Source organism: Lepeophtheirus salmonis, chromosome 3, assembly GCF_016086655.4.
Source record: "Lepeophtheirus salmonis chromosome 3, UVic_Lsal_1.4, whole genome shotgun sequence".
Lineage (NCBI taxonomy): Eukaryota > Metazoa > Arthropoda > Copepoda > Siphonostomatoida > Caligidae > Lepeophtheirus > Lepeophtheirus salmonis.
The window spans coordinates 42,960,312-42,987,614 of record NC_052133.2 but is presented as its reverse complement, the minus strand read 5'-3'; the positions used below and the strand labels follow the sequence as shown (position 1 = coordinate 42,987,614).

The 27,303-nt window shown below is 29.2% G+C and overlaps 1 protein-coding gene across 2 annotated transcripts; it reads left to right on the top strand.

Annotated features, from left to right (window-relative positions):
* The first annotated feature begins 541 nt into the window (after positions 1-541).
* On the top strand, positions 542-27,303 carry LOC121115146 (F-actin-monooxygenase mical2b). Of its 2 annotated transcripts, XM_040709329.2 has the most exons (9): positions 630-767; positions 16,548-16,665; positions 17,617-18,140; positions 19,607-19,708; positions 24,146-24,353; positions 24,770-25,230; positions 25,299-25,556; positions 25,619-25,824; positions 25,905-27,303. In XM_040709329.2, the coding sequence occupies exons 3-9, from the start codon at positions 17,970-17,972 to the stop codon at positions 26,962-26,964; spliced, it is 2,466 nt and encodes an 821-aa protein (XP_040565263.1). In that variant the 5' UTR covers positions 630-767; positions 16,548-16,665; positions 17,617-17,969; the 3' UTR covers positions 26,965-27,303. The 2 variants fall into 2 exon arrangements, with proteins under 2 accessions (XP_071743512.1, XP_040565263.1); XM_071887411.1 differs by lacking the exon at positions 16,548-16,665 and having other exon boundaries at positions 542-767.

Genomic DNA, 27,303 nt, shown 5'->3' with positions numbered 1-27,303 from the left:
TAATAATATATTTTTAATATATTATGGGGTCTGAAATACAATAAAAATAGACATTAGAGGGATAAATTTTTCTTAGACAATAGGGTTTAAGTCCTTTAATTTTTTTAGTCCCACTTTGATATCCAAATACATAGCAATGGTTCACTGTTTTCCTTAATATTAATGAAAAAAGGGTTTTTATTCTTATAAAAATTGGTTGTTTAGACCCTCCAAAATGGCCGAAATTAACCATGATTACGTCATATGAAAACGCTCTATGACTTAAATATATTATAATGGTTCTAGTCATACTTCCCAGGAATAGCTCAATTATAATTTAATATGCTCATAATATCGACTTAAATTATAGATGATATGTATTCTTATAAAAAATTCGCCTTTTGATTGAATTCATTTTAATAAATCCGACTTGTGATGTTTATAATTTAATTTAAACAAATTGTTAAGTGATAGATACTCATAGTAATCGCTATGTCAAGAAAATTGTATGAGGAAGATTCGCAAAAGATTATTGTGTGTTATTACGAAATAGTCTAAAAACATACCAAAGGAAGAATTTGACGATGCATCTTTGTCTAAAAACTAACAAATCATAGGATGATATTATTTATTTACAATATCAGTCATATTTTTTGAATAACCAACTTATAATTGTTGTATTAATCAATTAAATTTACTACTGTATTATATATTTACATACAAATGAAGGAACTCTGGACAAATAGATTAATCCATCCATGGGATATGGTATTATCTTCATTAAAAAGGTAGGACTGAAAATTCTTTATTTAAAATTATAATTTATCTCATTTTTCTGTTGCAACAGGTATAAAGCATAATACATATATTATATTGTGTACAAGTTGCAACTTGTATAAACAGATTGTACAATTTGCAATTTGATTGTCTTAAAATGGCTGATTTTATGACAATATCAATCATTTTAATTACTTTTAATAAATTGGTGCTATCATTTCATTTTGAAGTACTAAAATTATTTTTTTATTAAGTATTTATGAGTAATATAACTGCAGGCAATTTGATCTTTATAATGTGTGACAGAATGTTTATTAATTAGTCATTTTGATTAAAAAAGCTCATAAATTATACCATTAAAATATCGACTATCAACCATTTGTGCAGTTAATACACTATTTTCAAAACAAGTAGGACAGTATATTCTTCATTAGAAATTAAAATTTATTTATTTTTTCGGTTGTACACGCAACATATTAATAACTTTTATAAGCAAATTGTACAATAGGGCATGAGCAAAATCAAAAAAATGTATTATCCGTAAGATGGTGTCACAGTCTGTTGCTTGTTGTTTAAACTAGTTTTTTTTAATGGGGCATGCTTACAATAATTTTCACAGCGCCCTCTATATGAGTAACTTACATAGTGAAGAAAATTATGTGAATTTTGGGCATTCAAAAAAGAAACCGAAAATCGACATGGTGACCTTGAAAATTTGGAGAATATTTTAGAGGAGAACAGCTTAACTGTCATGTCGTTTCATTGAATCACCCACAATCAGCACTGACAAGGGAGGAGAAGGAAATAAACCAGGACATTGGCAAGAATTACTCCGATGTCGATCCCTACTTTTACTCTGAGTCAAACAATGACTTTCATATATAACTCTACAACAAATCCTCAAGATTACTCTCCATAATGTATGACCACTCACGAATGTTCAACCAGACCGTGAATATAATTAAATGAATTGAAGTTTACTCTTCAATACTCAGCCTTTAAATAATAATGACAATAGCTTAGGGAAAGAAAATTCATTATTCAGATTACCCATTCCAAATAAGCTGGCCAGCTAAAAAAAAATACGCACAATTTATATCACTAAACATACACCTATATTTTTCTTCCTTAAATTACTTTTTCTAGACTTTGTCGATATTTAACTTAATAATACGGTTTTTTTACGGAAGAGTAATTCGAGTATTTCTATATATTTTTAAAGCGTCATTTTTCTGGAGAACTCCCCCCCCCCATACATACACACACGCCGAGGTAAGGTTGCCAACTTCCTTCGAAAAGTGGAATCGTTCTGCATTTAGAAAAAAACACCCGTCCCATATTGAGCTGAAACGGGACGATTTTTGTCCCGTAATACTGTGAGTTTTAAGAAATGTTAGTAAAATGCACTGGAAAATGAATTTGAGGCAAAAAAATGTTTACAATTTATTTACAGATGTTCTATAGATGTACTATTTCAGGATGTGCGTTCTACTTTCTATCTTTTATTTTATATGAATGTATACATTTCTATGTAATCAAGATAGGTTTCTGTTTAAGAAAGATTCTTATTTTATTTAGTTGATTTTGTTTATTATTAAAGTGAATTACTAATAATTTGTTTTCCATATGTCACGTCACTCCAAAATATGCATCTAATTTAATTCAGATTCAAATAGTTAAAAAATTGGAAATCAGAAAAAATTGGTTGGCAACTATCCCTTGAAAACATTACATAAAAAAGTACCCATCTCGCCCTTCCCAATGAGGTGTCCCTTATTTATTTTTCAGAGAGTTGGCAACCCTACCTTGATGTTAAGTGCGTAGTTTCGATTCACGGGAAGAAAATATGCATCATCGTGGAATTTTTGAATCATGAAATAATCGAGCATGCTTCTTAGTTTGCACTCTTGAAGGAATTGAGTAAAAAAGAACATTGATTCTTTTTAACCCACCCGACCCCAAATCGCTTCTTTTATAAGCCCCTCATGTGGGAATACAATTTATGTCTTATTATTCCAGGTCTCTATAACTCCATTGCATTATGTACGAGTATGTTAATGGACTTCAAAGACAATTCCTAGGTCAGATAGAGGAATTGTAATACTATTATGTTAACTTATAATTTATCACTGCAACTCCATCAGACCTATTAAAGGAACATATTAAAAATAAATATTGTCACCCAACGAAATTGAGTTTCCATAAATTCATTCATTGAATATATTTTAATATGACTCATGACTATACGAATATATACGGCTCATACCTCATGTGAATTTACGTTTTACTTATCAGTCAACTCTCTTCTAGGAAATAGATTTTATTTATGATATTATGAGTTCATGAATTTAGTCCTATGTAGTTCATAAAGACTAAAAATTTCCAATAATCTTTAATGTTTGGGTGGAAAAATGAATCCTTATTTAATTTAAATTTTGAAGAAAATATAAATATTACATTGAGTGAAAGCCATATCGAACTACGAAGGTACACAAATGAATCTCGTTCAGCTATATTGATCCATTTGATTGAGCAATATGTACGCAGGCTTTTTATATATTATGTGCTATATATATATAATATTAAATACGTATATTTTGTCTAACAATCTACGTCTAATACCCCCTTATTTAATTTCAACATACAGTTTGCAGCAATTGTTTAGCAACAAAGTATAAGTACATGCCCAGGATAGACGTTGTTTGTTGTTTCGACGCCTGGGCAAATTTTTTTGGCGCCAGTCTAAAAAAAATAACATCCATCAACGAAGTATTTATTCCAGAATCGTGGAAAAGTCAGAGGTTAGACTGACAGAGGGATCAGGATTTCATTACAAATTTGCAAAAAATCATTGATAATGAGCCATTCAAGTCGATGAAAGTCATTACGAGGGATCATGAAAAGTCCTGGATTGCGGCAGTTGCAACTGGGAGACCATTCGTCTGGAAACAAGACTCTACACCATGCCGTATTGCAAAGAAAACGTTGACCTGGTTGTCAGTTTTTTTTGTTTTTTGACTTTGTTGGACCTGTGTTTGGCCTCCAAGCTCACTGACCTCGTCCCCATAAACTGCTTTGTGTGATGCATAGTTAAACGACATGCCTAAAGACTTTCCTGAAACACAAAATCCGAGCTGATACCCCGGATCCTTGGGGAATTCCAGAATCTACCAAAGGAGACTGTCAACAAGACCTGCTTCCGTTTCCAAGCTCGAGTCATGAGTCGAGTTATTGACGCCAAAGGCAATTATATTGAATAATAATAATAATAAATGATTCAACTTTCATTTAGCATTGATTTTTATTAAAATGAGATAATTAGTTTAGGAGGACAACTAGTTACAAAAAGTTGCGTTGTTTGTTAAATAAAGGTTGCATACTTTAAGTAATTTGAATTATCAACACATTTGATGTATTTAAATTACTTGGTTACTATGTATTCAGGAAGAATATCAAAAACCAGATAAATATATCATTAAACTGTTTACCAATGTAATTAGCAAATCTAATATTTTAAAAACTCCCATTTGCACAATAAATGATCATTAAATAATCTGTTTAAATATATTTCGTGTACAATTTACAAATTTTCGCTAGTTGTAACTTGTGCCAGTTACAATTTCTACATATTAAAATACACTATTTAATTACAATTATAGTAATTTAAATTAGCAACTATGCATAGGGCACTATCGTTATTTACTAATATTAGTTTATAAACAAAGCCACAGAGAGTAGCGTCATCTTGCAGAAAACAATAGAACTACATATTAATATATGTATTATTAAATATAAAATATTGTTATGTTATTCACATAGAGGTCGCTGTGAATCTTTATGAAAATTAAGAAGGAATACCCATTGTAATTTATTTATGTTGTGCAGCCAAGATACAGACTGTCATACTACCTTTCAGATAATCTGGGCCGTCCCCAGAGTTATATTTATATTTTTTGGGGTGTGGTGAAGTACTTGGCTTGTGGACTTTTTCCAAAAATCCATAAATATTCACAAAAAATTTCTAAATCCACAGTTGTTCACAAAAAATTAAATTTTTTGAAAAAAAAAAATTCAAATATTAAATTGTTTAAAAAAAAAATTAAATATTAAATTGTTAAAAAAAAAATCAAATATTAAATTGTTAAAAAAGAAATTCAAATATTAAATTTCCGGGAATTTTTTTTAAAAATCTATATCTATTAACAGAAAATTAAATTTAAGTAAAACAAATTTGAAAAATTAAACTTTTGGGATATAAATTGGAAAAAGTTTATTTTTAGGAAAATAAATCGAAAAATTAAATTTTTTGCAAATATATTTGGAAAATTTAAATTTTTTGCAAATAAATTTGGAAAATTTTATTATTTGAAAAAATATTTAAAAATGAAATAATATAAGGGTTCATAATATATGTGGACAGTGGCTAATTTGGGTCTAGATTATTTTTTAATAATTATTTTAGAGATAATTTTTATTAACCTTTTTTAGAAATGAAATTTCCAAACGTCCTTGTTAAATTATCTAATAATTTAATATATCGACTATCCAGGGAATATTGAGTGATTGCATTATCCTTGTTAGATTATCTACTATAAATTATTAATCTTTTTTGAGATTGCAACTTGTACAATTTCTTTGTACAAGTTGTAATTTGTACAAAATCCCTACTTGTACAAAACATGTATAGCACGTAAAAGATTTTTATGTATCTATGCAAGAATGGGACTTTCCTTTAATTTTTTTCAAATGACTAATTATCCATGTAATGAATTACAAGAATAATCTGATATCCATGTTATAAGAATGGTATATAATACATATATATAGTCTCCTTGTTACTTTAAAACACTTCTCCCAGGAATGCTCTCATGTCTATAACCCGTACAAATAGTACTCGGCGTTTTTTTCTGCAAAAAAAAACAAATGAGACACTTATTGTTTTTGTGTCAATTACTCCAATTTTGATTCACTTAGACGCGACAAATTTTAACGAAACAATACTTTATATGGCTGCTATTGTTTGTTTGAATTTATTGAAAGGCTACCCTTTCAATAACTAATATTTAATGACAGTTTGACGCTCATTTTTTTCTATTTTCGCACAAACACTAACATCAACTCGCTCAAACGACTGTGACATAAAACTGCGCCTAGAAAATTGGTTGAAACTTTGGTGAGTAACTTTCAGCAAATCCTAAAGGGATGTGACGAGCTTTAATTTACGAGTGCTCCCATCTTCACGTTGAAATTGGAAACTTTTCCGACTACCCTTGAATATATATATATATATAATAATTAGGATTGGGACGTTACACTAAACCTACGGTTCATTACGAACCGTGGTACACTCTTCACAGTACGCGGTTCGGTACGGTATAATAGTATTTTTTATTTCTATGAGAATGAATGTAGCTTTTATAGTTTTTTCGATGTTTTATTCTATAATAATTTATTCTCTGTACATATAAATATTATCTTCTCTAAAAAAACAAAGGTGTATATAAAATTTACACGGGTTATACAATACTATGACTCATGAATTTATACAAAAATTTGTAAAACAATGAGCTTGCCTACATTTTACAGTAATAAACAAGACCAAATAGTAGTTCTAATATCGCCAGCTGTTGAAAAAAAAGCTTCCACTTGATATCAATATACCTGTAGTTGATAGGTATCCTAAAGATAACTTGAAAACAATGGGAAGTTTTTCTGAATTATCCCTTCACCATAACACTGGGTTTTTGTCAACTGGAATGCATTTTATCATTTTGTATGTCATTATTTCTTTTTCTATTTCTTTTGGAAAATGTTCTGTTTAAAACTCAAATTCGTAAGTATCATATTAATATTTAATACGCAATAGATATTTAGTACGCAAAATGTATGTTCAATTGTATAAAAAATAATAACCAACGCAATCGCTCCGGTTTATTTATATATAAATGTTATGTATTACATAAACCAAATAAAAAATATAATATCAAAATATACTAAATATGTGATTTTATATATGCGTACCGCACCGAGGGTAAAACATACCGAACTATAAGGGTAATATTAATCGATAACAAAGATACATTTCAACATCTGATTACTCAAAGTAGTGTATCATACTATTATTGAAGTATAGTGACTATAACTGTAAAGTAAGAGTCGAAAAGCACCAACTAAGGATGGCTTGATTTTTTGAGGCAATCCTAGTCTTGTTTTTTATATAGACATATATTAGAGTGAGTCGAAAATCAGAATTTTTGAAATCGATGATGGGGAGTAATGGGGGGAAAACTTGTAATACATTGAAAGCGTATTTTATGACAAATTTCAGGACAATTGAACATACTTTGGAGATTCTCCAATTCAGCTCAAACTTTATTTATGGATATTTTGTGAATTATTTAAATATTTTTCCAATCATTAACAATTATGATCATAAATTTGCTTCCTGGATTTTTGAACTTATAATTAGGAAATAATTTTTTGTTATTTAAAAAATTCTTAGGTCCCACAAACTAAATTTTGCATTTTCTGTTATATATTGCGTTATTTTCGTCTTTATGCATCAATGATATTTAAACTTTTTCCCTCAAAATAAAAATTAATAATTATCATCATCAATACCTAATAAATAGTCATTCGAATAAAAATAAGTTAGGTAGTGATCTTGTCAATAGAGTATAAGGTTTAGTCATACTTAAGGCTCTACAACAAATTAGACGAATGGTTAGCTTGAGGAGATACATGGTGATTATAATGATCTCTTTTTCCCAAGGAAAATGTCGTTTTTATGATATCACAGATGACGTCACTTTATCCTTTTTTGTGATTGACCCTTAAGTCATATGCAAAGGTTAATAAAAATACAAGGTAAGGGCATCATGTAATCGGGCTAGCTATAATTTTCAAATCTGATGTATTTTACCGACTGCTGGGCAAGATAGGGTAATTTTGACAAAACACGCAACCACTCATAGTCTATGAAGTCACTATTGCTTTAATTTTCAATTTAATGTATCGTACCGACTGCTGGGGAAGAAAAACAGATTTTGACAAGACATGCAACCACTCATAATTAAGTAATATCATATGTGTGTCTCCTGCCTTCTCCTCGCGCTCGTATACAAATCTTATCCCTAGTTATGACTTATGGAGTAATAATATACAATGCTCATAGAGGACAAAAAAAAAATGTCACTACGAACGAGACTGGGGATTTTGCCACATACATTTTCTTCTATGGTAATTTCAGTTTTTGAGATTTGCCACATAACACATTCGTACACATTTTATCATTTATATTTATAGGTTCGAACTTTTTCTTTAGTCTTTACTGTTGTATCTCAGCCATAAATTAAAAGATGAAAGGAAAAGGCAAAATAGTTAGGAAATAAAGATGGAATAATGATTTTAAGGAAAAAGGAGTCCCGGATCTGGGATCATGAGTCTATTTATAAAGGACTAATTGACTAGTGACACCTCACTCATAGCCATGATCTCATTTGTGGTTTGTCGAAATTTATGAAACTTCATCGATAGAAATAAATGAATTTTTCAACAGTAAAGACTAAAATAAAGCACGAACTTATGATATAACAACATAAAAAGACGGGAAATATATCATGCGGCAGAATTACCTGTTCGCTGGCAAGATTATCTATTATAGCTGAACCACTACTTTGTACAAATATTGATCACGTGGCATTCGTTTTGCCACTAGGTTTATAGCTTTGGTCATCATTACATAAAAAGATAGGTGTAGAACTCACTCCCTTGAGCTGATATTTCCTGATTTTTATACCAATAGCCAGTATTTCCCCATATACATTTTTCCAAAATTTAATCGAACCCGTTCAAAACGACTCACCCTAATATATACATATGTACTATGTTCATAAAACAAACTAGTTTTAGGAACATTAGTTATATTATATATATAAATATGTTTGATTTGTACATATATTATATTGTCATACCACATAAACGGTCAAATTGTTTTCCTATCTTTTTTTTTTTTTTTTTTCAAAAAACGAACAAACTCATATTAGTTATATTATATATTATTTTCTTCGGAATGTATGTATATAAATGACACGGAAAGTTGGATACTTTTGTGAGAAATGGGCTCATATACGTATATATAATGTATATAAATTAATTTAGGATGAAATATTTTAATTTCTAAAAAAATGGACACGTGTCAATGTCTGTTTTAGGGAGATGGGGTAATATTTTGAAATTAATAACATTGATTCTTGTTTTTGTTTTAATTAGTAACAACTTTTGATTTGGATTTTTCTTTATTCTTAAATTAATTATATTTGAAGTCTTTTTCGATTGTTTCTCCTATTAAATGTCATTAATTTATTATTAAAAAAGTTCCAAGACGACCGAATCAGTGCTGGTTTTATTGCATTATGAGATTTTTTTTAAATTTAAAAAAGAAACCTATAGATATTCACAAAAATTCTAAAATTAAGTTTTTTGGAATTTTTTTTCTAAAATTCGTAGTTATTCATAGAAAATCAATTTTTTTTAGAAAAAAAATCGAAAAATAAAATTTGTAGGAAAAAAAATTTATATATAAAACTTTTCAAAAATTTCTTCAAAAATCCAGTTATTTACAAAAAAAAAATATTTTTTTATAAAAGAATTTTAAAAATTAAATTTTAAATATTTTTTTTTGGAAAAAAAATCAAACCTCCATTGCTTCCCCATAAAAATAAAATTTTGGAAAATAATTTTAAAAATCCATAGTTTTTCTCAAAAAAATAGTTTTTTGGGAAAAAGAAAGTTAAAAATCTATAGATATTCACATAAAAAATTAAATTGTTTGAAAAAAAATATTCCAATATTAAACTTTTTCCCTATTCTCCTGTCAATTTTTTCATCCCGACTAAAAAAAATTCTAGTAAAAAGCAAGGATTGCTTAATTTGGGGGGGAGCTACAACCACTCCAGCCCAACCCCCTGAGGACGCCTCTGGTAGAATGAAACATTATAGTATTACAATTACTCCATTTGACCTAGGAATTGTTATGTGATGTCTGAGTGCAATAGAGCGTTTTCATGTCAAATTTGATGTCGTCCATTTTTTTTTTTTTTTGCCTAAACAAACAAATATTATAAGAATGAAAACTTTTCTTTCTTTAATATTAAGGAAAATAGGGAGATGTTGGATGTCAAAATAAGACCAACAAATAGAAGGACGTAAACCTTGCTGCCTATAAAATTTTGGCCCTAAATTGCCTTGTTGTATTACATATATGACTCTAAAATGTATTAAAAATATATTATTACATAGTTATACAATTTTATTTTCTTGTTATTGGTAGAAATTAACTCTTATAATGGAAAGAATATGCTGGTTTTACCTAACTATCTAACTTTTCTCGTCCTAAGTTGATAATAAAAAATGAAAGTATTGTACAAATCTAGCCATTGTCGGGATTTTTTAGTACATATTACTTTGATACAATTCAAATTTCACGGTTTACCATTGGCATAAAGTAGTATTTAAAGCAGATGTTATTTCTTTTTTTTTATTCATAAAACCATTTGATGGTATTTTATCAGAACTTATTTGAAATTTGCCCATCTTATGTAGTAAAAATATCAACTTTGAGCCTCCAAAATGGGATTTCCTTCATTGTAGACGTCAGTGAAAACTTTCTATTGCCTTAATCTCTGTAATTGATTATATAAGTAAAGTTGACATTTTTGCAAGGAAAAAAAGAGTGTAGGGAGAAGGGGAGAGTAAGACATATGATAATACTGTACTTAGAACTTTGTAAATATCAGCTGCCTGTTATAAGATTTTGGCGGGAGAAAATGTATTACTGCTATAAAGACGAGAACTTTATACTTTTAATAAAGTATCATTGGAGGAATATTATAATGATATTTAAGTTCAAAGATATATATTTTATTATGTATTTTTTTTTAAAAATACAGCAACGATAGGAGGGAATGCTTACTTCAGATGGAGAAGTTAAAAGCACGACGACCTATTAAGTAATGAAAAGAAAAAAGAGCACATGCAACAACCATTTTTACTTATTTTCTTATGAAAGGTAGTTTTTCCCTTACAAAAATGTCAACTCTAATCATAAGAAATAAAGGCCTTGTAAATTGAGGGGATTTTTAATAAAAAATATATTAGCTTATAATTATGAATCTTTTATGAGAAAACATGATTAAAAAGTTGTGTCTTTTCTTTCAAAAAATGAAGAATCTCATAAATGTACATTATAAAAAAATGGACTTAAAGAATAACAACAAATAAAATTCAGCAATCAGTGTACATTTTAGAAGGGGAAGGGGTAATATATTAAAATTAATATTATTGGTTTTATTTTTAACTATTTTTATAATTGGTTTTTCTATATCGATTTTCAATTCTTTCTCCAATAAAATAGAATATTTATTGAATTTGTAAAAAAAAATCCCCAGAACAGTATGTAAAAGGATAATATATCCGGATATTGGAGAACAGTTGGTCACCTTTATATAATTAAAGAGTAAGTTCTAAAAGTGAGTAGGTTATTATCATATTTCTCTCAAAGCCTATGCAATGCCAAATGATGTAAGCATACTTCTAAAATACTCAAAATATCTCAGCCTGTAACTATCATCTAATGTTATATCAGGGGCTGAATTAGCTAAAACAATCCCCTTAACCCCTATTACTGTAAATAGGAATTTATAAAAAAAACCCAACTCAATACATTGAGGGAGTGTAGATAATTTTTCTACCATACAGAGTCCCTAATCATCGAAATACTTTAATTCCTGTCCGAATTGAATTTACTATTGTCGCAGCAGTAAAATAATCCTATTTAACATTTTACTATGTCGTTCCTCCTTTCCAAAGCATTAGTGAACGGCGTTCAATTGAGCACCACTCAAAATTATTGAGCAAGAGGGTGCTCACTATTTTGAAAGAACAATGAAATCGCTCAAATTTTTGCTAATTTACATAAATGTGTACATTTATAATAACATTTAAAAATATGATTTGTCACCAAGCTTACGGCACACTTGAACTTGCCTCATGTCACACTGTTTGGGAATCACTACTCATTAGCACTTAATATTATCTTATTTGCACGTGGTAGTGTGAATTCTATCAATTTAATAATTTTTATTCAATAGTATTTGAATATTTGTCGGAATTGCCGTTAGATCTAATCAAGCACAAACGGTACCTTCTCATTTGTACACTGCTGTCCTCATCTATCGTTGAGAGAGTATTTTATGAACGTGGAATTGAATAATTTATGGCAGTGTTATAAAGATAAAAACTTTAAAACAAAAATAACTTTTGTCAATTAATCAAATATTTAATAGTTGAAGCATTGAATTTATTGATTTTTTAAAATTTTAAATATAATTGTAGATCTATAAGTTTTATTTAATCTTGTACCTTATTTTTCTTCATTTTTTGGAATAAATAATATATCTAAATTTCAAGAAATTAAGTACAATTATAAAGAGTTGTCAAATTCAAGTAGTCTTAAAAAACTCTTAAAACTCAATGTTTTACTTTCTTCCTTCCATTTTGCTCATACTAAAACTTCGCTCTAATTCATATTTAATGGTAACCCCCGTTTCTTAATGCCAATTTCCAATATTTTCTAATAACATAAGGTTACAATATCAACTTTGCCTGGAGCATAAATAAATTCTATGACAATATGACCTTCACTGGTTAAGCAGTTTTTGTATTTTCGATATTAAGTCTTTTTTAACATCAGTTAGATAATTTTATATGAACATCCTTTTTATTACAAGATTGGTGAACTTTGTAAAAAAAAACCAAAATAAAACGTACAAACTTACATAATAAACAATTGAACGCTTATAATAATTACGTTATTTAAATTTTGTATTTTTTTTTTTTTACCAATCCATCGATTTCACACTTTTAAATATTAATTAAAATACTAAAAAAAAACTGTATATTATAAATATAAGATATTGAGAAAAAATAAATCCTTCTTTTAAAAGAGTATTATCAATTCGAGTTTAGGGTTTCAAAAGGATATAATTTGTTGTTCTTATAGTAACAGCATAAAAATTTTATTCTGGATAAACATTTCTATAAAATATTTATTATTTTATACTATTTTTGGGAATAAAATTAATATTCATCAGTTTTGATGAGATTTTGTGTATTATATGAAATAATAGCTACTATATTACCCTTTTGAGGGTACAGCTGTACGCCTCAGTCCTCACATAAAAAAAAAAGAATACAAGCAGTCAAAAGGAACGACTTTTAAGCGAAACAAGTAACTAAATTCACTAAACCTTGATTAAAAATATCTTAATATACGAAAAACCCTACACAAGACATTATCAAAATAAAAAAATAAATGCATATAATCTCATGTAATGTTTCAGGAGCATACTGAAAAATATCGGACATGAAATCTCGATAAAAATTAATACGACGCTTTATTTAAGGCTTGTGGTGCATAATATCTAATAAACAAACGGTGTGGTTTACTCTGTACTGGACAAATTATTAATAATAATTTAAAAAACGTCAGCAAATGTTGAGAAGTTTACAATTTTAGTACATAGTTTAAGAACCAAGGACCAACTCTGATTGTTTTTTGCCAGTGAAATATATTTTCCCAATTAGAATCTATTGAGAAGGAGATAGAATGGAAATAAAAGCATTGATTTTTTTAGTTCACAATACGAGCCAGTCTAGTGTACTTACACATAGTACAATTAATAATACCTTGTAAGCTTCAATGACTTATTTCTACAATGTCAGGATGAGGTGAACTACAAATAGTTATTAAATGTAAGTACATATGCATTTCGTAATATGTACTTAATGAGGGATTTTGTTTAGCAATCATATTGCATTAACTCCACACTTCGGCTTCATACATCACTTGTTTTACTTATATAAATATATATTATGACCGTGATAACAGGTGTTATATTAATATACAAAGTATGAATTCCTCTACCGAAAAGGCATTCCTTATAAATCCATCATCCGTAGACTTTACTATTAGATATACACTTTTTTAATAGCGTTTTTCATTGTGAAAAAGAGCATATTTTTTTCTGAATATATCCCTTATGGTGAGAGTTGGCATTTTTGTAAGAAAAAAACTACCATAAAAAGTAGAAAAAAGAAAAACGGTTGTTACATGTGCTGTTTTTTCTTTTTGTGCATTATTTAATAAATCGTAGAGATGTTAACTTCTTCCTCTGAAGTAAGTATTGTCCCCCCTATCTTTGGTTTAAATTAGTTTTAAAGGCATAATTAAATAAACATATATGCAGGCCCCCCCCACCAAAAAAAAAGAAAGAAAAAAAAAGATTTTTATTTGGTTTTTACTAGAAAATTCAATATTTGATGTAGAATTTAATTTTTCCAATTTTTTTTCCCAAAAAATTATATTTTCTGTTAATAGCTATGAATTTAAAAATTTTTTTTTTTGATAAATTTCACATTTTTTTTAATGCCAATGGATTTTTTAAATTTATTCCAAAAAATTTAATTTTTTGTAAACAGTTGTAGATTTTTTAAATTTTTTCCCAAAACATTAAATTTTTTGGGAAAAGCTATGAGTTTTTAAATTTTTTTTCTTATAAAATATAATATTTTGAATTTAATTTTTGAAATTATTTTGCAAAAATATTTTAGTTTTTGCATTTTTTTCCAAAAGATTTTATATTTTGAATTTAATTTTTGAAATTATTTTGTAAAAAATATTAATTTTTGCATTTTTTTCCAAAAAATTCCAAAAAACTAGCCGCCCCCCAAAAAAAACGCCCTGCAGACGCCCCTGATATGAAATTAAACATAATTATAATATAATTCCATGCAATTTCAAACATATCAGTATATATATATATATGTATAGCAGTAATTCAATTTCTCTCTCCATAATCATATAACAGGCAGGTGATATTAACATGGGTCTTAATTCAGTAATACCACATGTCTCGCTCCAGCCTTCACCTCGAACTCTATTTTTGCTTACAAAAATGTCAACTCTACTAATGATATTCACTTACCATAGTGCATTACTCCAGAATGGCTATATTGTATCCCTCATGGAAAATCTGAAGTAGTACACTATAAAACCCCATAGCCATCTCATATCTTCCCTATTTTTATGTCATGTGTAACAATAATATGCATGTGAACTTGTTTAATCACTAAAAGAAATATTTCTACCCATTTTAAAAAAATATATTTTTTATTAAAATGGTCACTTTTTTTCTTTGAAAAACGCTTTGGAAAAAAGTTCAGATTTAATATTATTCATAAAGAAAAAAAAAGTGCTCACTATATGTGGAACAAATATATTTTAGCTATAATTTTTTTCCCTAAAAATAACCCTTTTTGTGAGAAAAATATTTTTTTTTTTTTGAAAGATTGCTTATTCATCTAAAATAGTTTATAAGGACTATTTTAAGGTAAAACTGGTTTTTTTTCTTTCAAAAGATAAAAAAACTTTGAAACTTCAAAGGCTCGGCGCAACCTCAAAATATTAATTAATACTCCTCAAACTTTATATTTCTTAATTTTTTTCTATAAAAAACATTTATGGACTATATCCTCCTAACATTTCGTTGTTTTTTTTTTTTGCTAACTAGTGTTATATACATATTATACTAGCCAGGTCCTAGGCACTTTTACAACAACTGATCCATCCTATAACGAATAACAGACATCTCCTGTTAATATTTTTTACTAACTGTTTTGGGGACGGGTTAATCAAAAACCTCTTTTTTTTTTTGATTTTTAAATATATGAGTGACTTTTATACATTATATTTTCTTTTGTTTGAAGGAAAACAAAGTCATGTAATTTATAAGACTTAGCGGAGATATTTGTATCATCCGAGTATACAAGTTGCAATTTGTTTATTGTACAAAATCTTTTGTATGTGATAATATTAGCCATTTGAAGCATCAACTATTAATTGATGCTCTATCATTTGATTTTGTTCTATTAGTTTTAACTAATTAATTATCATTTAATTTTGAGAGATATAAATGTAGTTTTTGGAGTACTCAAAAAAAGTGTTCTCAAACTTTTTAGATTTTGTCCCATCTGAGAAAATATGAAAGTCTTCATGTGCAATCAGGGACGGATTTTTCTTAATTAAATTAACTGATTTTTTTAAACAAATTTTTCAACTGATATTCTAATATGAAAAGACTTTTTACAAAAAATAAAATATAGACCGTAAAAAAGTGTCCTTCTGAAATAAAATTTTTGCTAATATTTTTTTAATAATGTTTTAGTTTATTTTTGAATGATCTTTTTACTTATATATTTTTGTTTCATTCAATGACGTTCGTATTTTGTGATTTTTTTAAGAGATTTTTTTTTTACTTGTCATTGCATGAATAAACAAATTTGTAGACTGATATTCTATTATTTCTGACTGTAATAGTCCATGTCACACGTGATTGGTTTTAATTATATTTATTGGCCCTTTCAATTTCAAAAACGATTATGTTGCCATCAATTAATAGGACTTTATTTATTAATCGAAAATTTTTTTCTAAAAAAAGAAGTTTTTAATGAAATTCCAATTTAAAAAAAAGGAAAAAAAAGTGCCCCACATATTTATCTTTGCCTTAAGCCCGCTCACAGTAAAAGTGGTCCTTCCCTGCTCTAACATGTCTATGAATGTTAATTAATTATCCATTTTAATTTGTAAAGTCCTTCATATATGGCCTTGCATTGAATGTAAATTCATTCATTACATTATTCTTTTAACTTTATTCATCTGTTTTTTATTACAGCTTGTACAAGATCTAACTAATACAGCATATTACATACAAAATTTGGTAGAATATTTTAGTCTTTTTCAATGGTATTTAAGAAATATTTGGAAATTCAATAGAACCCCGGAATTCGACGGTAGTCTATTCTCAACCATCAAGTTTACACTCTAAATTTGTTTTTTATTACATAAATTTTCTGCTGTATCTTGATTGGGACCATGATTTTTTGTTCCCTCAAATAGTACATAACGCCACAAGAAACAACTCAAATATACCAAAAGATTAGAACACACTCCTAAGGGCCATGTAAAAAGTATATACACAAGTTTTTGGGATTTTTTGCCTTCCACTCTCCCATGTTTTTTTTGTTTTTTTTGTACGTACTTTAATATTGCGTGTGTTTATAATTTCAAAACCACTCCTACATTGTGAATTGCCTCTTATAATTGTTTAAGACAACGCCAACTTGCAGCAATTGACCGAAGCACAAACTGTATTTTGATTACAAAAGTCATGCGGCCCGGATTCCAAAAGGTTTGTTTGAGCTCAGATGTAAAATTAGAGAGTTTCTATTTGAAAAATGTAATAAGTATGTCAAATATGATATATAAGAATATTCAATTAAAACAAAGAATTATAAAATGTAACTACTATTCTAGGGTATGTAAACAAACTTGTAATAAGTAAACAATTATCCTGCTCCATTAGATTGAATTCATCTGCAACATTACCTTTTATGGTTGTAGTATTATAGATAAGAAATTCAGGATGGACGAATAATAAACGTTCAACAACCACCGACATGCAAAAGACATTTCTTCCCCCATTCCCCCTCCTTTCATGCAAGAAGTTGATTATTTTTATATCCATATATGGTCATATAATATCATCCTTTATATAGTATTCCAACTCAGCTTTCCTTCGTGGTGCGTTAGTAGCTACATAGAAAATTATTTATTCCTCCTAGCACGCTTTATATACTTCAAAAACACTTACTTACATAAGTTGCATGAATTGAAGGAATTAATAGCGAAATATCATATTCTTTTAATTATACCAACAAATAATAATAAACGCATAATTGAAGGGATTGGCTGGCTCATTCAACAACAAGGAAGGATCAGTGATCGAAAAGCATAATGGATATATATCACTAGAGCAACAGATATGTTTTTTATACTCCTTGCAATGAAATCCTAAAACATTATTTGCCTATTTCTCTACCTTCCCTTCTTGGGACCCGTCCAATTTTACAATGATGATGAAGCAACGAAAACATATTATGGATTACCGTCTTCTAGCTTTCTAGTTTTGAAATTCGAGGTGAAAAGTCAAGAAGGAAATTGATAAAAATAAGTATAAGTTCTTCCGAGGATAATAATTTTTCTGTGTCTCTCTCTGTGCGTGTATGTGTCATTAAAAAAAGAAAAGAAGGCAAAGATGAATTCCACGAAAGGTGGTCCTGGTAAAATCGTGAGCCTTGCTTCCAAGGCCTTTGATCGATTTTTAGCCGAGGAGAGATTTGATCAAATCCTATATCATTTTCAAAATGTTTGCAAAATATTGGAACTCTCACCCTGTCCTGTCAAACAATTTTACAACCGGCTTAAAGTAAGTTATATCATATCCTTTCAATATATGCACTTTATCCTTTTGAGATCCCTAATTGTGATTTTTAGGATATTGAATAAAAACTGTAGTTGCAATCATCAAACTTGCAAAAAAAAAAAAAAAATAATCCCAGATAAATAAATGATAATAAATTATTGACTGAAGACGGACATTAGTTAACCCTTTTCTTCAACGAACAGTATATCAGTATTAAACAACCTGTTTACTTATATATCGTGTAAAAAATGCAATTATATATAAGTTGTAACTTGTATAGACAGACTGTTCCAGTTACAGCTTCTATGTGTTAAAATGCCTTATTTAATTACAACATCAGTCATTTGAATTACCAACGATTAATTGATTCTATTATGTACTTCATTTAAATATATTAAAATTACTTATATATTATGGGTATTTACATATAATACATATCTGCATTTGAGTAACATACCTAAATTTTTTATAAAATAATATGTTGATTTAAGTGGTTGTATTATTTTGATTATTGTTTACAAACCATTATAAGTTAACAAAACTCATGCCCTATGAGTAGATACTAATTCAAAGGACTAATATTGTAATTAAATAATGTATTTTACGACAAAGAAATTGTAACTTGTACAGTCTGTACAAACCACAAAATTGTAGTTTGTATATGGCATAGCCGTAAATAGGTTGATTAATGCTCATTATAAAATTACACTATTATACAGTAGAAATGTGAAAATGTTGTCATTCTTGTAAGCGTATGAAGATATAATTGTACAATTTATCATATCCCATTTGCCGCTTGTACAACTTCCTTGCACTCTTAAAAATGTGCGTATTTTAACATATCAGCTCTTGATTGATTTATAGTTACTTCAATCAGGCTCCTTCTAATAAAAAAAACTGTGATTATGGCATTAAATAAAATGCCCTAGACATAGTTTTCATCTCATTTTTTTGGTTGCAACTCGTACAATATTCTAAAACAAATTACAACTTGTACAAAATCGCAACTTGTACACAACACATACATGACTTAAAAAATCACTTTTGACCTCTCTTCATCATAAAGGACATGATTATTAAGGGAGCAAGCATCACGAAGATACAAATTTACGTTTGAAAGAAACAATTGTGTGTATAAATTAATGAGCAAACTCTTTCTTGCATGATTCAAATTATTCAATGTAACGATAAAGATATCTATTGAACATAAATTGTATTTTCTTTGTTTATTTTTCTTTGTTCTTTGAAAAAAAAATAGCAAAAAAAACAATAATAATATATATATATATATACATATAATCGATATACAATCATATATGTAGAAAAAAAATAGCGTTGGTTCAACTTCAAAAGTATTAAAATGCTTTTTAAATCCATTGAACAAAAAATAACAAGGGCTATGCCCATCATATTTGTTTGTTTTTCTTGTTCTTTTAATTTTAACTTGAATGTGTAATTCATTTTTACAGGAAAACGTGGTGTCCACAGGAGCTAAAAATATATTTCAACTCATTGATAAAAAGATGCAAATACCAGTCTATGATGGAGGATATGCAGCCGCTGGAAATACGGTAAATATTTTTTCAAAGGCTAAGTCCCTTATTTCTAACTCGCATGAAAGCGAAACTGTTTCATTAGTGGTTTGGGAACCTAATCCGACCTATTGAGTACAGAAAATAATATTACCTACTGAAAATATGATTTATAATTAGCTTGAAACATATGATTTAATATAGTGTTTTTGCTGACGTCAAAGATTGCAAAAATAACCAAAGCAAGCCTTATGTTGGGTGCCTAGAGTTGTTTATTTATTTATTAGGTAAATAATAATTTCACAAGTATGTTAAAGAAACTTCATCAAATGAGTTAAAAAACTGAATACTTGTATTGAATACAACTTAATGCTAATGATAAGCAGTGAGGTTTAAGCAAAATCAAATATCCAGGTACTGAAAATTCCTAAGAAATTGGTACAATTTTGGTTTTTCTGGATAAATCGGGTACAATAAAAATAGGAGTAATTTATCAAGAGGCTAAAAAAACTGAATGCCTGCATTATATACAACTTGATGCCAATGATAAATAGTGATGTTTGAACAATATCAATATGCTGGAAACTCTTATGAAATGGTTATATTTGTACTTTTTTTTCTTTTTTGATCAATCATATACGATAAGTAGCCCTGACTCAATAAATGGCTAAAAAAATGATCCCCAATACTGAATACAACTTAATGCCTATGATAAAAAGTGATGTATAAAAAAACAACAACAACAATATATTAAAAATCCGACGAAAGGGGTAGATTTGTACAACTAAAATTTTGTTTAGGATCAATCATAGATGATAAAAGTATGGGTAATTGGAGAAAAATATATAATCCTTGTGAATATAATAGTTAATCTGTGTATATTAGAATGTTTTGAGCTAGAATAATAAATATTAGGATTTGCTACCTAAAAAAGCTAGATACATTGGAGAGATGGATTTTTGATAGACATTTAAGACATTGTTGGTCCCATTATGACATCCAAATACATGTTAGTCGTTCATCATTTTACTTTTTTAATTTAAAGAAAAAAACATGGTTGTTTCAGTACACAAAATGGCCGACATCAATAACACTTTATAGTCTTACCATGGAATTCCTATACATGGCCCATAGCTAGTTTTTCTTCATTTACCCTCTTGAAGGAATGTAATAAAGATAAGATTGACTCTTTTTTCTTTTTTTTTAAATCCATAACTCCTTTTATATTCCCCTCATGTGGGAATATAAACTTTGCATGATTCTGCCAGGTCTCTAGAATTCAATTAACCTTGCACTAGCGTTTATAAATCAAAAGAAAAATACCTTTAAAACATACTAAACATACTTTAATTTAAAGTAGGAGGCATTGCGTGCCTTATTCGTGGTCAATTAAAAATTTGATGATCCTACCAATTGATATAAATATGTAGGACTACTAAACATTTTTATCATAAGTGTTTCGATAACAGAGGTGTGAACTTGGACTCAAAAGCTAATACTTTCATCTTTTATTTTCTGAGGACTCGAATTAGACTTGATGAAAATATTCAAGGGCTTGAGCAAAAACCTACAGACTCGACTTGTACTTCCAATATAAGAACTTTTCTTCACCTCTGGTAGATACATGATGCCATGAATACAGCCTCTAGTTGGGAATATGATCACAACATAATACATATAACTAATAGAAATAAATTATGGAAAATCGTTATCGCCTTTTTGATTACCCCCATTTGAAATGTCTGATGATGAAAAAAATGTTTATCGAGTATTGAACTGTACAATGTACATGTTTATAAATATGTACAATATACAAATGTATTCAACTCATATGCCTATTATGCCTACAAACATATCAACATTCAAAAGGGTTATTTTATAGATATACATAAACAAATAGGGCTTAATAAGAACCTAAAATTACATTTTATTACCAATTGATGAAAATATATGTGTATTAGACTGTCTTGTTTTCTTTCCCAAGACAAAGACATTTCCCGCTCAAAATCCTAAAAAAACTCTCTTTGGTAAAGTTTGAGGCCTCTCAAGCTATTTTGCGTGGGCTGCAGGCCATTTTAGTTTAAAAAATTTATGGGATTTTTCTTTTATGACCGGCTCCACTAGAAAAGGTTTTTATACTGGTCCAAAAAATATTTCCCCGAAAGCGGGACAGTCTAAACTGTATACTTACATGAATAGACGTATGTATCCTAAATATTATACACTCAATATCCCCCACTGAATGCTGTCATGATGGGGGAAAACAAATCGTAATGACGTTGTATTGATAAAGAGCTTCAATATAATAACAATATTGTTTATAATAAATAAATGCACTATGTATTCAATCTATTTGACAATATTTGAATAGATTTATTGACCTTTTCACATTTTGATCTTACAATTTCTTTAATTATAGATCTTACGAGTCTTTGTTTGTAAGTTTAGTAAAACAAAATACGTGATTTGATCATATGATTCTTCACAAATATTTAGTATTATATATTTGCAGATTTTTTTTCTTATATTTTTGAGTGATTGCCTATATTTAGTTGTATAAACGACTTTTTGATGAGTTCATTATTATAGCGGTATTCCCAAAACATCAAAACATCGTTTTTACATTTCCCAACTTTTCTTCCAAAAAGACAAAGAAACTCAGTGTTACCTCGCTAATACTAAAATATACGCTGTATTTTGTTTCTACAGTCGATTTTTTTTACTTGTTTCCCCCTTATTATTAGTGTTCTGAACCTTGTTTGGATGAATTTCAATAAGTTCTTGTTTATTTTTGAAGGAAAGATTGCGTTATACAATAAAGTTAACGACGTGGAATTCTTTTGTTAAATTAGGTAGTTTAACAAAATACGTTATTCTATTCAACTACTAAAATCCCAATTTTTTTACATCATATATAGAAACAACCCAATATTTCATTGACATATTTTGTTCAATTACAGCCTTAGTAATCAAATTTCTGGGATGATTTGAGATACCCAAGAATGTTATTATAGTTTAGAAACTTTCATTTGATTTTTGATGCTTAATTTGGTCCCGATAATATAGTCTTTCAAATAAAATATATTCATAAAAAAAATCGATGTGACGATGAATTTTGCAGTTTTAATTTATGCAAATACCGGCACCTCCAATGGATTAATCAGAATAATTTATTGATAGAAATTAAGGATAACTAATACTTTGAAGATTACATAAAATGTAAGAAAAATAATTATAGCATGATTTTGTGTAGACATGTATTACAGAAGAAGAATTCTTAAAAATACAATTCGAAAATTGGTATTTTATTGAAGTTTGAACAATCAAATTTTGACACGAATCCAAGACTATCTGCAGTTATTTGGCTATTCTTTATTTCATAAATTAGGGGTATATGTTCCTTACTTAGTATGAGTTAAAAAAATCAGTGTTTGGCACAATTATAACTGTTGTAAGTTATCAGTTGATTTGGTAAACTATTTCATTTTGTTGTTAAACTGTGACCATATCCATACTCTTAATTATATATAAGATACCAACAATTGAAGGGAATGAATGCAAAAAAATGCATAATAAGATTACTCATTGTGCTTTCACATCATGTGACTCCCTTTATTGTATCTCGCAATCTTTTTCTGAATAGAAACAGAAAAAGACCCATAATCAGTTGGTAGTTTACGAAATTCAGGTTAAATTTTTGTTTAATTGAATTAAGATTTATATAAATACACTAACTGACTAAAACAACCTCCACCTTCTCTATTTTGTCATAAATGAGGCCTAGAAAATATTTAGCAAATATAACACGTTCTTGTTCTACTTTCTAAGGAACACAATGATGTCATTGATCCTTCTTATAAGCTCATTACTGCCTCATCTTCCTCTATTTATCTCTATGTTCTTTCTTTGTATACATATAATGCGAAATTGCTACTCAATGAAGGTTACTGTGGTGTTTGTTTTTGTCTTATCCTTTGTACATCTTACAAACTCTATGTTTATTCATCTAAATTTGCTGACGTAAAAAAAAATTGCTTTCTCCTTTAAAGTTGAAGGAAATTTATAGGAAGAAAATTCAACATAGGTATGTAGGTATAATATTTCAATACGTACTCGTATACTCCCTTAACATGCATCAGACAAGTGTATATAATTAACTGTTTGATATATTATGTAATAGAGCTCAGAGATTCGTAATATTATTTACTTGAAATTTCACTAAACTCAAATGGATACCAATACAATGAATGAATAAATATATGTACCTATTAATAAAAAAATCCTTACCTTGGCTCAATTTACTTTTCTGTATATTTTCAACAACGTCTTATCACACTCCAACAAGGATTTATACTAACAGTTCCCTACGTTATTACCTCCTCTGAGCTCCCGGAGTCCCACTTCTCATGCAACGAATTAATGTTATGTAACTAATTTGACAAACAAAAAATAATGATATATATTATATATTCTTAGATATTAGTCATTGGCTCTGGACCAGTAGGGCTCAGAACGGCCATAGAGGCCCAACTCCTTGGAGCTAATGTATACGTCGTTGAAAAAAGAACTTCATTTACTCGAAATAATGTCCTTCATTTGTGGCCTTTTGTCATTGAAGATCTCAAATCCCTTGGAGCCAAAGTTCTGTATCCTAAATTTTGTACAGGATCCATGAATCATATCAGTAGGTTCTGTAATTTATATATTTATGTGGTGTGTCAATATTAAATCAGTCCTGGATAAAAAGGAAAAATTGAGAAAAAATGATTTTTACTTTTTTAGCTATTCTACTTCATAAGAAATTATCATAGAGGTAATTATAGACCCTATATCCGCAAAATATTATTTGTTGGTATGGCTAAGGCTATGTGCCTTTTCATTATGCTTCTAATTCAAAATTTAAGGCCTTGGAATCGCAGTTTTTTTTTATCAAACCTAATCTATTTCTTTGTTTAATATTATATATTTAATCAAAAGAACATAACCTAATCCATCATTTTAGTTTACTGATCGATTTTCACAAAAAAATTCTAGCCTACTTGTATGTTGACACCTCACATATGCAAAATTAGAGTTGATTACCTATCATTTCATCAACAGGTATTCGACGCATCCAATGCATCCTCGTCAAAATTTCATTGATCATTGGGATCAATGTGATGGGAGGCTACGAATTCTCAGGTCTTATAGACCCAACCCAAGAGACTGGATGGGGAGTCAAAGTGTCTCCAAAAAATGATTTCATTTCTAATCTTAAAGTTGACATGTTGGTCGGAGCCGAAGGAAAACGAGTGACTATTCCGGGTTTTAAGCGCAAAGAGTTTAGGGGGAAATTAGCAATTGCTATCACGGCCAATTTTATAAACAATAAAACTACTGCCGAGGCTGTTGTTGAAGAGATCAGTGGTGTGGCGTTTGTATACAAGCAAGACTTTTTCAACAATCTCTATGAGGAACTCGGTATTGCTCTCGAGAATATTGTCTATTACAAAGGGGAAACTCATTATTTTGTCATGACGACCAAGAAACATAGTTTACTTGACCGAAAGGTCTTAAAAAAGGTAAATTCATATAATTAGAAATATTGTATTTTAAATATCGATTAATTACTCTAATTAAACACATCCAGGACTGCAAGGATCCCATCGAACTGCTCAGTCCAAAGAACGTGAATAAAAAATTTCTGCTTGAATACATTCGTGACGCTTGTGACTACTGCACTGACTACCAATTGCCTAACATGCAATTTGAATTAAATCATCATAATGAGCCAGATGTTGCACTATTCGACTTCACATCAATGTTTGCTGCATCCAACTCTGCCTATGCTGCCGAGAAAAACAATCATCAGCTACTCCTTGGGTTAGTTGGTGACGGACTACTGGAGGTATTTATTAAAGAAATAATATTTCGGAAGTGATTTCATTGTAAAAAATAACTCTATTTCAGCCATTTTGGCCTACAGGAACTGGTTGTGCCCGTGGATTTTTAGGGGCTTTCGATTTAATGTGGATGTTTAAACGGTGGGCAATAGGAGAATTAAGTCCCATGCAAATTTTGGCAGAGAGAGAATCTATTTTCCGTCTTCTGCCTCAAACAACACCTGAAAATGTTATTAAAGACTTCCGAAACTACACAATTGATCCTACATCCAGGTTCGCATCCTCTTTTATATATTATATATGTATTGTTACGGTAATGCATGATATCATTTTTATTCTTATATATACAATAGATACCCCACTTTTAATCGACACTTATACCAAGATTTCCAAATGGAGCATTTATACAGAAGTGACTCTATGGAAAATGGAAATCTAGAAAGAAAATTTCATCCAAATTTTCACACAGGAAGGAAGAGGGTTGTGCTCCGTTCCCTTGATAATAACATGAGCGATCGTAATGACTTAGAAGAATTTCAAATGATTTATAACAAAGCTGCAGAAAGCGTTCAACATCCCCGTAGTTACATCGACTTCCTATCTAGGGATGTAGTCGTGGCTCCAACTCCTAAAAAACTTTCAGAAAGACCCAAACCCAAGCATCAAGTCCGTGATGCGGAAAAACTCGAAGTCAAAACTCTTCGCAATAACACAGCTAAACGCCGTGAGCAATTGGAGAAAAATACACTCAGACTAAATAAACCCGACAAAGAAATAATTCAGAACAAGAGCAAAATTGTTCTTCCAACAGATCCAGATTTGGATGAAATGTTGGCTGAGTTGGAAAACGATTCGGACTTTCTAAGAATGTCGGAAAACGATCAAAAATCTTGGCTCGAGTCATTATTCTTTTGTGATACTAAAAACATTCAAAGAAGAACTCCATCCCCTGTCATTCAGCCCAAACGAAAATCCCTACCTAAAAAGAAGACGTCAAAGCCTGTTCAGCCACCACCAATCAAAAAGCCCTCTCCTCCACCTCCAACAGCAGCAGCTGCCTCCTCTGCCGACAGTAGTGGCACTGGAGTCAATATGAAACTCTGCAGCTTAGCTCAATCCTTTTTTAACCCTTCTCCTTCAACTCCAGCCCAGCCAAAAGCTTTATCCTCTGCCATCAAGAGGCCTCCACCACAACAAATGAAAAAGAAGGCATCTCCAAGTCCCATTAAAGAGAGAGTTTTTTACGAGCCAGAACATTCAAATGAGATGATTCCCGAACCGGAAGAAGACTTTTCCTTTCTAAGAAAGAAGAATGTGGATGTTGAGCCCCCTCCTCACGTACCTCCAAGATCCACTCAGAATAAAAGCCTCATGTTGAAATTGATGAAAAATGCAACAAGTGCTTTAAAATGAGGTTTGTTCATTGTCAGGAGCAAAAATTTATTTTTCTTAGAGCATAAGTTGATTAATTAAATCATAGTAACCATATTTATATAATACAAACCTAGGTATACATGGATAATTAATTAGTATTCTGATTGTTAATTAATTATTGTTATTTTTTAAATTTTAATATAATATATCTATGTTATTGATAAGTATTTAAATATTAAACCATTATTCAATAATATACATCATTCAGACTTATAATTGTAAAAAAAACATCCCGAGCACGAAACTTTTTGTAGTTGCAACCTACAAATTCCCTTTTTTTATTTTCCAAATATGTAATAAATATTATTTAATTCTTGA

Coding starts and splice junctions, on each gene's coding strand:
- LOC121115146 (XM_071887411.1), top strand. CDS start 17,970: ATGAATTCCACGAAAGGTGGTCCTGGTAAAATCGTGAGCCTTGCTTCC. Junction 18,141..19,606: donor AATTTTACAACCGGCTTAAA/GTAAGTTATATC, acceptor TCATTTTTACAG/GAAAACGTGGTGTCCACAGG. Junction 25,825..25,904: donor ACAATTGATCCTACATCCAG/GTTCGCATCCTC, acceptor TATATACAATAG/ATACCCCACTTTTAATCGAC.